Source organism: Corylus avellana, chromosome ca10 (assembly GCF_901000735.1).
Source record: "Corylus avellana chromosome ca10, CavTom2PMs-1.0".
Lineage (NCBI taxonomy): Eukaryota > Viridiplantae > Streptophyta > Magnoliopsida > Fagales > Betulaceae > Corylus > Corylus avellana.
Window position 1 is genome coordinate 14,846,354 of NC_081550.1, and position 12,373 is coordinate 14,858,726.

At 34.8% G+C, this 12,373-nt stretch overlaps 1 protein-coding gene across 1 annotated transcript; it reads left to right on the forward strand.

The window, feature by feature from the left end:
* Positions 1–2,860: 2,860 nt before the first annotated feature.
* On the forward strand, positions 2,861–4,558 carry LOC132164418 (alpha carbonic anhydrase 7-like). The gene is made up of 6 exons (XM_059574928.1): positions 2,861–2,964; positions 3,077–3,294; positions 3,391–3,600; positions 3,713–3,880; positions 4,002–4,055; positions 4,246–4,558. The coding sequence occupies exons 1-6, from the start codon at positions 2,883–2,885 to the stop codon at positions 4,330–4,332; spliced, it is 819 nt and encodes a 272-aa protein (XP_059430911.1). The 5' UTR covers positions 2,861–2,882; the 3' UTR covers positions 4,333–4,558.
* Positions 4,559–12,373: the final 7,815 nt, after the last annotated feature.

The following is a 12,373-nucleotide window of genomic DNA, read 5'->3' on the forward strand; positions in this document are numbered from 1 at the left end:
ATAATAATAATAATAATAATAATAATAATGTATTTTATAAAATAAAAAATTTAAAATTAGATGAGTCATTTTTTTTAATCTTATATATATATATATATATATATATATATATATTATTTTAAAAATTCTTGTCTAGGATATGTTTCGTTTGTTTAGGGAAATTCACATTAAATAATAACTTCAATTAGGTCACGGTGAAAATTTGGTTTTTTGCACCATCGAATAGGAAGCAGACACTTAAGTTCGAAACACCAAAAATAATATAATCATTCACATCAAATAATTTCATTTCTCTTATAACAAATTACATAATAGATAAAATACCCTTTGACAAAACCACTGGAGCCACTGTCTTAGTTGGTTTTGGAGGCTTTGATGTTGGGGGCTCAGAGGTGGGTGTAGGGGTGGTGGACGTTAGGTTAGAATGAATGGAAAAATTCATGGTATTAATTTGAAATAAAAATACGGTGTTTTCATCTATATTGTATTTAATATTTTTATCTCATGTGTCAAATTTTTATCGAATGCTGTAAAATGAGGTTTCAGACTACATCTTGATAGAATGGGCTCTGATCAATCCAATAAGGTATACTTAATAAAACAAAGGATATCAATTTTTTGCAAATTAAGTTAGTATGGATTTTTTTGATCCAGTTTTTAAAAGTGTCATGTATTTATTGAACATGTAAGAAGTACATTTTTTTTTTATTAATGCAATTAAAAATAGGTGTGAAAATGACATACTATTAAGAAAAATATGTACTTTTTCACGTGTTAACGAGATAAAAAAGTTTTTCACAACTCAATATATTGAAAATTTATGTCCATAAATCAAATTCTCCGTTTTTAGGCTTTGGGTCAAGTATTACATCATCATCATCACAAGATTTTAAAGCGTTTCACAAGGTCTATGTTCTGAAGAAACGAGAGATAAAGACACTGAAATACGTAAGAAGAAGGGAAACGACACTTGTGTATATAAAAGCAGAATCGTTGGAGAAAATAATTTAAAATTGTGACAAGTGGTGGTCTAAAATACTAATAAGTGTCACTTTAAATATAATATAGAAGCATAAATCTAAACATATTAAAAATCTAAATCAAATAAGATTTCTTTAATATTTCTTATTGAGAAATTTAGAACAAATAAATAAAATTTAGTATCTACAATATCATATATCATCATATATTATATATGATATTTTATTTCACCCTGCTTAATTTACTTTTATAATAGTCTAATTTTAAAGAAATTTAAATCGAAAAAGGTTGGTTATGAAGTAAATTACTTCTGATTTTTAAGAATAATGGAATTGGTTTCTGATCAATTTTTTGTTTTCTTATGATTTATTTTTTGCGAGTAAACCATATATCAATGACGGATGCGTTATTTATAAGCATCAAGAAGAATTTTCACTATAGTAAAGGTATCGAATGGGATTGCGATTAATAAAGCATTATAAGTAGTAGAGATAAAAAAAATAGTAATTCTAGGAGGTCTACTTGTTTTCTACTTATTTCCTACTAAGAATGATGTGACTATTAAAATCAATATTGAGTTTATGATTGATCATTATTGAATTTTGATCAAAGTGTGATTTTAATAGCCATATTATTCTTAGTAGGACAAAAGTAGGCCTTCTATAATTACTTATAAAAAAAGCCAGGGAATCAAGAACCTGGTAGCGGATAGAAACATGATTTGTCAAAATTTGCTGAAGTCTGTAGATCTGAAATTGATTAAGACGGTGACTTTTCATAAATATAAGACATTGTGTATGCCATAAATAATGTTTAAGTTGTGAAGATTCCAAATTATATAAATGAAAAGATAATTTGTTAAAAACAAATTAAATTACTTTTGTCTTTTTTCCAAATTAAAATATGAAAAAAAAAAAAAAAAAAGAAACCAAAAAAAACCAAAAAAAAATCCGTACATTTTTACGTATTACAAGCCAAGTTACATTCAAGGCAAATTTGTACATGAATTGAATTGAATTGAATTAGTCAGGTAGGTGGCTTGGTCGGTTGGGCTAGCGAGCTGTACGTGTTTGGTGATGTCTGAGATCGACTCTGTTGTTTGTTTCTGAATTGGCGTTACCTTAATTAAAATGTTCTTATCTCCTCATTCTCCACAAACAATTAATAGATATGGAGGTTGATTCTCACTCTGACCTTTTGGCTGTTCTACGATCATAAATATTGTCTTGCCGCTTTGTTGGAGTAAAATTGTTGTGTTCTTCGTTTTAGTCAATTTATTGTCAAAAAGTAGTTCATGAATTTCACATTACGTGGGTTCCTTTTGAAATATACCAAAAACTTGGCTTTGAGTGATTTACAAGCTTTTTGTGTTGGATGATGTAAAGAAAAGAAAACCCAAACCCTTCAATTCAATCTGCTTTGTTCAACAAAGAGACGCGTCACCATGGACGTTGTCCAAATGGAACCTGCCCCTTCAAGGGTGTAGAATGATGTAAAGGGAAAGAACAATAAAAGGCCAGCCGGGTCGTCTTCTGAACACTTGTTAAACATTGGTAAAAAGAACATCATGGAAGACTACTTCGTCTTCTTCTCTCTCTATCTCACTATGTAATTCAAACATGTTAGCTGAAATCAAATGGACTCTACGTCAATTGAGCAACAAAGTAAGTAAAATAACATATTGAAAGACTTGAAAGTCAAACCACATTTTCTATATTCATACTAAAGAGAGAGAATCAGAGATGGAGTAAAATAACATATTGAAAGACTTGAAAGTCAAACCACATTTTCTATATTCATACTAAAGAGAGAGAATCAGAGATGGTACTGCTATATAAGAAGCCAAGCGCTCAACCCTCTACCCTCACAACACTTCAAACTTTCGAAATCCCAAAAACAAAATGATGAAGCTGGGAATTACCCATTTCTTGTTATGCAGTTTCTTTCTTCTTCTTGTTCTCAATTCAACATCTCACGAAGTTGGTAAGTAATAAAGGCTAATGCCATGTTTTGCATATAAGCTTTCTATTTATGTGTATTAATTTCTTTTTTCCCATTTTTTTCATCCTTAATTAAAATCTTATTAATGGTGCAGATGATGAGAGAGAATTTGATTATGATGAAAAAAGTGGAAAGGGACCAGCTCAATGGGGAGAGCTTCACCCAGAATGGAGCATGTGTAAAAATGGATCAATGCAATCTCCAATTGATTTGTTGGATGAGAGAGTTGAAGTAGTTTCCCATTTAGGGAGACTTAAGAGGAGTTACAATCCCTCCAATGCAACTATTACCAACAGGGGCCATGACATGATGGTAAGCAAAACGAGAGGGAGATCAAGCTATAAATTAATAAATCTTTCAAAAAAAAAAAAAAAAAGCTAACCTTTCTTTTTTGAATGATTTGTGCAGCTGAAATGGGAAGGTGATGCAGGATATATTGAAATAAATGGAACCCAATATGAACTGAAACAGTGCCACTGGCACTCCCCTTCTGAACACACAATCGATGGCCAGAGGTTTGATATGGAGGCTCACATGCTTCATGAGAGCTCAGATGGAAAGATTGCTGTTGTTGGAATCATTTACAAGCTTGGCCGCCCTGATTCTTTCTTATCATCGGTAAGTATTTTCCGAAACCCGATGTACCAGAGAATTACATCAAACATGTCTCTCTTTTTTTAATTCGCCTTTCTTTGTGTCTCTAATGGGTGTTGTGTTTTTGAATATATAGTTGACGGATCATTTAGCAGCTATTACTAATACTAGCGAAGCAGTGAGTGCAGCAGGCATTGTGAACCCAAAGAATATAAAGATAGGGAGTAGAAAGTATTACAGATATATTGGCTCCCTCACAGTTCCCCCATGTACTCAAAATGTTGTGTGGACTATAGTCAAAAAGGTAATTTAATTTGCTTCCAATCCCTTCAATATTTCAACTAATTAACAATTTTTTTTTTTTTTTTAAAAAAAAGAAACTCAAATTGTAATTAATTTGTATTAATTAACTCATGATGCATCAGGTGAGGACTGTTTCACTTGAACAAATCAGGTTGCTTCGTGTGGCCGTTCATGATGTGAGTATATACTAAACATTCCCATATATATGAAACATGCATGCAGCTTTTTTATTTTTTATTTTTTTTAATTTTTTATTTTTTTTATACACAAAAATACAGCATATATATAATATAGTGTAAAATACTGTATTATATATATTACATGCATGCAATTTATGCTGGCTGATTTTTATTTTTTATTTTTCAGGATTCAAATACTAATGCACGACCACTACAACCAATAAACAGGCGCTCAGTGCATCTTTATAGACCAAGTGAAGGCAAAGAAGATTAAAATCTTATGATTTTACAGCAATCACTCAACAAATATTACATGGTTTTAGAAGTGGGAGAAATATGTTGTGGGTTGAACAATTTAGGCCCTAATTATTACCTATTGTATGTACTTTTCTGTCATAATCTATAATTCCTTTATAGCTAATTAACTTGTAGGGACATGGTGATGGTTTGATAGAGGATACTGTGTCCTTGTGTATTCAGGTATTCATATACTAAAATAAATAAATAAATTTATTTATTATTAAGTTTTTTTGTTATTGTCAAGAGACGTTGCTTTTCACGGTGTCTCGGGCATCTAGTTGGTGCAAAGTTCTGAATATCCCGGTTAAAAAAAAAAAAAAAAAACTAATGTGTAGATGGGGGAAGAGCATGGGAAAGAAAGGTAGTTGGGAAAGGAGCTTGCCATCTACACCTCATCTAACTTCCATGAACAAGGCAATATTAGATTGAATATTAGGGAAAAGTTGGAACAAATTTCCTCTACATGATTAAGAACGGATGAATTGAGCTAGCCATAACAAGCAACAAAAAAATCATATGGTAATTACCTTTTAATTAATGGATAATTCGCCTTAATTACTTCTCTTCAGCTAGCAAGAAAGCAATAAATCTTTGAACTTGAAAAGCTTCTCCTGGGACAACAAAATATGGAATATTAATTATATCTATTTAAAAGGCAAATGAACTGGAACCAACAAAAAGATAAGGCACTTTTACACTACTTTCTTTTTGACATGTCTACCCAAGGGAAAGGGTAGGGGGGATTCAAACTAGTGACCTCCGTTTCATGAAGCGTGGTCCGCAACTGATTGAGTTACCCCTTAGGACACTTTTACACTACTAGGCCAGAGTACAAGTGAACAACGACTACATGCAAAGGGTAATTATGACATTCCACAAAAAATTCAGAGCAACTAATAATAACAATATCAAGCAATACATGAATGTCCTTCGAACAACCTCTCGATATCCATAAAGTCATCACAAAGTGTCTGATATCAGTACTCCAAGAAATTTATTTTATTTTATTTTTTGGATGAATGAATTTGTATTAACATATATAGCAACAAATTTTTTCAAAAATAAAAAATAAAAAATAAAACATATATAGCAACAAAGAATTACAATACCCATTAATAAAATATAGGGTTAATTATCTTTTTTAGTATTTAGATTTTTATTTTTTTTCATCTAGGTTTCAAATCATATTACAGATGGTACTTGATTTATGGGTAAAGACCAATTTAGTACATCTGTCACATTCGCTAGCCCAAACTAATAGGCTGCTACGTGTCATCACATAAACATGCCACATGTCTTAAAAAAATAAAAATAATTTAAAAAAATTAACCTAAAAAAAATTAAAATTAAAAAATTATGAGGTGGCCAGCCACCTCCATTGGCCAAAATGGGGGTGGTCAAACCACCGTATGCAGTCGGTCTGGGGTGGTTCGACCACCTCCATGGCCTCTTTGGGATGGTTTCGGCCACCCCCTTTTAGGCCATTGGGGGTGGTTTGGCCACCCTCAAAGCCCTTAACCACCCCCCATGGCTTTTAGGGGTGGCCCATTGGCCAAAATGAGCTAGCGAGGGCACCTTATAATTTTATTTTAGGTTTAGTTTTTTAATTATTATTTCTTTAGGACATGTAGCATGTTTATATGATGACACATGGCAATTTGTTAGTTTGGGCTGACAAAATGTGACGGAGATACGAAATTGGTCTTAATTTATCCTTAAGTTAGGTATTATTTGTTGAAAAAAAAAATTAGGTACTAAAAAGGTAATTAACCCTAAAAATATATTATGAACTATACACAAATTACTACAAATTTCTACATTCACATCATTCTTTTTAAATTTCCACTCCCCCCTAAGTCTATTTCTCACTCCCCATAAAACTTCTTGAAGCACTTTCTCCTCAACTTTAGGTTGATTCTCATATCTTAGATCATTAATTCAAGCACTTTCTCCTCAACTTTAGGTTGATTCTCATATCTTAGATCATTAATTCATCCGCCTCCTCAAGTGGTACACTATTGCACTCCAAGCCAACTTACAAACATAAGCTTTTAAGCTTTCGAATTTGTTCCTCCATTCTTTTAACCCTCGGCACATAATTTCCTCCCAACCTATAAGAGGATTGATGCAGTGTGATGTAATGAGATTGCAAAGAGAACAAACACAACTCTTCTCAAAACTAAGAATTTAACCAAGAAATTGAGAAAAATAGAAGAAAACTCAACCAACAAGTGATTCTTATTACTAAGCTGATAAAATATCTCAAAGCTACGTTTTAGGTTGTCTACAACAAGTATTTATAAGCAACAAGCTCCTAAACCTGCTAGAAATTTAAAATAACTCGGTTAATATATTTGCTGCAGCTTGTTCAAACGAATTTGCAATAAACTAAATAAAACACAAATTTTGTAACTCATTTGTACGATTCTTTGGACAAGGTGGCGAACGAGCACTTATGTGAATCCCAACACCTCCTTCACAATTTTGTTTGAACAAGATAGCGAGCGATCGCTTGTGCAAGTTCGTGAATCATATATTGAGGGTAAAATGACCAAGAGGCCATTCTCAGCAAAGATATATAGAGCCAATGATTTGCTAGAATTAGTGTATACTGATGTATGTGGTCTCATGAGTATTCTAACATGAGGAAGTTATGAGTAGTTCATCACATTTACTGAAGATTGCTCAAGGAAAGGTTATGTTTACCTAATACATCAAAAATTTGAAGCCTTTGAAAGATTCGAAGAGTTTCGAGCTGGAGTCAAGAAACAATTCGGTAATCATATAAAAGCCCTTTTGGTCTAATCGAGGTGGCGAATACTCCCTTAGGGACTTCAAAGACCATTTATCAAAATCCAATATTATATCTCAGTTGACTGCACCGAGGACTTCCTAGTAGAATGGTGTAGTAGAAAGAAGTAATAAAACACTCTTAGAAATGGTAAGAACTATGATGAGTTATGCTACTCTTCCTTTGTCATTTTAGGGATATATATACTCTAAAAACAACAATGTATTTGCTTAATTTAGTTTCATCTAAGTCTGTTCCGACGATACCCACTAAGTTGTGGTTAGGGCGAAAGCCCAGTATGAGGTACATCCACATTTAGGGTTGCCCTGTACATGTACTAAAGGAAAAGACTGATAAGTTGGAATCCAAAATAGAAGTCTATTTAATTGTTGGATATCCAAAAGGGGCAAGGGGTTATTTGTTTTATAGTACTAAAGATAAGAAAGTGTTTGTTCCCACAAATGCTAAGTTTCTTGAGGAGAACTAATTAAAAAATTTTAAATCAAAGAGTGAGGTGGTTCTAGACGAGATGTTAGAAGAAAGAACATCTTCAAAGGTTGTTGAAGATGAGGTGGATGTATTACCTATGATGAAGCGGTCAATGATGTGGATGCAGACCATTGGGTCAAAGCTATGGAAAGTGAGTTAAAATCCATGTATTCCAACAAATGTTTGGATTCTTGTAAAGGCGCCTAACATCATCAAACTTATTAGTTGTAGATGGGTTTTACAAAAAAAAAAAAAAAAAGGCCTCAATCGCCTGAGAGAACTGAAAGTTGATGTTAAGAAGACACTCAAGCAACTGGATGTATGGAATCTTGGGATTTCAGTGTTAGAAACGATCAACAAATTGGGCTCAAATTCACTTGTGGTCTTTCTTATTTGGGGTTAAGTTGAAGAAGCAAAAGCCGTCAATCTTCTCTTTTGTGACTCCAGCATAGTAGAAACAAGTAGATGGACTCCCTATGTAGATTAGCATTTCTCTACTTGTTTTGCATTGTGTTATTTACTTTTTTGTGTTTCCAAACTTATTAGGAACGTGGTGAAATTAAAGACTGTTGGGTCATGGATCAGCTGAGTTGGGCCTAGTAAACAATCTGCTGGCCCATCCCTAAAGCTCGGTATCAATTTTACTGTTCATTAAAATTATGCTCGGTTAATTTACGCATGCTTAAGCCCAATACACACAATACTCGGTTCTAAGGCTTGGTTTACCGAGCTTTACATCAACTCCCAAGGAGTACTCTCGGAATATTAGATATAACTGCATGACATATCCAGCATCGTCCGACACGTGGATCCTCGGTAAGTCCACAGTACCAGGTGAACAGGTACAACCCGATACCTATAAAAGGGGGGTCCCCTCTCTGATTTTGGTAACTTCTTTTTCCCTCTCCTTAACTGAATATCCCTGATTATTATTATTATTCGAACTTATATTTTTCTTAAACACAGTGACTAATTTAGGCATCAGAGTTACCCCCCGCCGGACAACGCCGGCAGCTTTGATCCTTTTCCTTGTTATTTTGTAGCCCAGTGATTCTAGCAGATACCAAGGTATTTACGGGATCCATCCCACGTCATCATTTAGAAAATTGTCCAAACAGTTTGGCGCTGTCTGTGGGAACTCAATTTTTATCGGTTCTTACTAATCTCAATATTCCGATATGTTGAATACACCCCCGCACCCTGATACACCTCCACACCCCGCCCCAAATGTCCAAACCGATATTCCTGGAACATCACACAATCCAAATCCTCAAACAGCTTTATTGGAAGGTTTTATGAGGTGAATAGCCGAATCTATTAAAGCTATGAAGAAACAAAATGAAGAGATCGTCTCTAGATTACCTCCTAGAGAAGATCTAGTATGAGAAGGAAGGCAAGAAGTGGTGCTCAGGGAGCCACCACCGTTAACCCAACAACAATCAACTCGACAAGACGCTGAAAGTTCAATACATCGAAGTCATCGTACTGCCCGAACCAAGGAAAGCTCTCACCGAAGAAGGTCTGGCAATGATGTACATCTTGATGGCAAATCACACCATAGTGAATCTAGTCACGGCAAATCTCATCATAGTCATTCCCGGTGTAGCCATTCTCATCATGATTGGTCACATCATATAAAATCTATGGAGGTTGTGGTGAATAAAGATGTTGAAGATCTTAAGGAGAAGTACGAGAAGATGGCTTGTTTAATTGAAAATGGTGTAAATCGGTTTGCAACCGAGGATCTTATGCAGCATACTAATCTACCTTTTACTGATCGGGTAATGAGATTTTCTCTTCCTGATAAGTTTAAGAATCCTCGGGTAGACAAATATGATGGAAGTGGAGATCCGTCTGATCATATGGAAAGTTTCCGAGCTCATATCATTCTTCATGATACTCCAGGCGAAATAGCTTGCCGAGCTTTCCCTTTAACTCTGAAAAGGGTTGCTAAAGAATGGTTCGGAAGCTTGAATCCTAAATCTGTCAATAGTTTTGATTCCCTCGAACAACAGTTACTGGGACAATTTCTTGCTGTTCGGAAGAGGAAGAAAAATCCAGCATATTTATTGTCTTTCGTGCAAGGAAAAACTGAATCTTTAAAAGATTTTATGTTACGGTTTAATCAGGAGAAATTGACGGTGGAAAGTCCGAATGAACAAACTATTCTTTCAGCTTTGATGTATGGCATAAAGGCTGATAGGCCATTGATGGCTGAATTAGCTCGGAAACCGACTTTGGGAACTCTTCGGCAATTCACCAACAAAGCTGAAGAATCTATCAATCAAGAAGAAACCGTTTCAGCTCTAATGAAGTCCAAAGCCGAAGGGAGTAAGCCTGTTTCTAATTCAGTTAGAGCAACACCAGGGACTTTTATCGAAAAGAAGAAAAGAGATCATCAAAATTTGATAACTCCGGAAAAGAAGATCGACTTGCCACCCAGGCAAAGTCAGCATCAACAATATGTAGGATGAACACGTCTAAATACAACTGTTTATAAGGTATTCATGGAAGTCAAGAAGGATCCAAGCTTCAGATGGCCAAGAAGGATGAAAGCTCTTCCCCAAAATCGCAGCACTTAGAGGTTTTGTGAATATCATAATGACCATGGGCATTATACCGAGGATTGTATTAGTCTTCGGTTTGAGATTGAAAAATTCCTAAGAAATGGAAAGTTACTAAATTTCTTGGCTGAGGAGAAGGGCAAATGAAAAGATCCTCAGGACGGTCAGGGTCAACGGTCGGGGCAGAACAATGACCGATTGCGCAACCAAAGGCAAAGACATGATGAACCGAGGGTGTCTCAAAACAAACAAGAAAGTCCTTAGAACCAAACCATTGTTGGCAAGATTCGGACAACCTTAGGAGGCTTGGCTGGCTGAGGAGAATCAAGTTCGGCGAGAAAAGCCTACGTTAAGCAAGCGAGAATGGAAGAAATCTTTTTGCTTGAGAAGCCCTCCAAAGTGCAGAAATAGGAACCGAGTGTTTGATAAGCGCCGAATGTTGCACATTTAAGCCCCTTAATTTGCATATGTTAATTCCTTAGCATTGTCATTTGTTTGATTTTGTTTTGTTTTTGTGTTTTCAGGTGTATAATAAAGATACAAGAAAATCATTATTTTTAGGCTCAAAATGCAATTCAAGTACTGTAGTAGTTACTATAGCGGACACTATATCAATTACTGTAGCAATTTACTACAGTGGTTACTATAGCAAGTTACTGTAGCTACAGTGCGCTCGAGTGCACACAGGCGCCAAAGGCAAAACAAACTCCGAAATTGGGAAGGAAAGTTTTTCTAGGTCGCCCAATCCGACTAGGAGACTGAATTACGATTTTTTTAGGATTCTCAGGGCTTCTAGAGTTCTCCTAATCCCTATAAATAGGCCTCTAAGCATTGAGAAAAAAATACACCGCCTCTTAGAGCTAAAATTTCAGTAAATTGTCTGTGGAGCCTAGAAGATCATGAGCAGCTAAACCCAATTGTGGGGTATTGATGTAACCCTTTCCAAGCACGATGGTTTGATTGTATTTAATTTCTAGTTATTTTATTTATGCATATTGATTGTATAACTCTGAGGATTGCTACAATTGATTTATGTTCTTCATATTAAATGCAATTGTTCTTAAATTCCAATTCAATATTAGTAAAATTCTTATCTTGTCTTAAAAATTATGTTATTATTATTGAACTCAAATCATTCTTATTTTCTGTGATCATAAGAATGATGGTTATGCAATGGTTCTTAATCGACATGCAATCAATAGGGGTAAATAGATCATACCTAGGAAAGACGGATCGTACTACACCCTAATTTAGTGTAATTTAGGTAGACGATCCGTGCCAATCGAAGATGAGTTATGCTATTCTATTGATTGTATGAAATTATTTTTCAATCATATGTTTCTTGTCTGAATTATAATATGCATAGAATAAATAGCTAGAATTGAATACAGTTGACCATTGATGTGCGGATCGTGGTGAAGTCAATACCCTACTCTCTCTCTCTTATATTTACTTCCTTTATTTCCGTTTATTTTATGTACTTTAAATTCACACAAACAATTCACTCTCTTTTTATTAAGTTAACTTTGATCTTTTAATTTTGATAATTAAACCCCTGCAGTCCTTGAAGTTCGACACCCTCAATATAGCCCTATCCTACAGGATTTGTACTATTGCGAGTGGTAATTTTTTATTATTGATAGTTTTGGACACAAAAAAACCACATCAGTGTTCTAACATTTTCGAAGAAGGATGCGAAAGAAATTTCAATGCCACATGATGACGCATTGGTGATAACTTTAACAGTGGCTAATCACGCTGTTCACCGAGTTCTGGTGGACAATGGAAGTTCGGCTGATATTTTGTATTGGACAATTGTTCAACAGTTGGGCATTGGTCGAGAGAAGTTGAAGCCCTTCCTATCACTATTGATAAGGTTTGCAGGGGAGCGTGTTCAACCCATCGGAATGATTTCTCTTCCGGTAATAGCAAGAACTGCCCCTAAACAATCCATTATCATGGTGAATTTTTTGGTAATTGACTGACCATCGACGTACAATGTGATCGTCGGTCGTCTAGCTTTGAATCAACTGAAAGTTGAAACTTCTACCTATCATCTGAAGATGAAATTTCCGACAATTGAAGGGGTTGGCGAGGTTAAGGGTGATCAGGTTGTCGCCAGAAGGTGTTATAATACATCTTTGAAAAAATGCCCAGAGTCAGCACTTTTG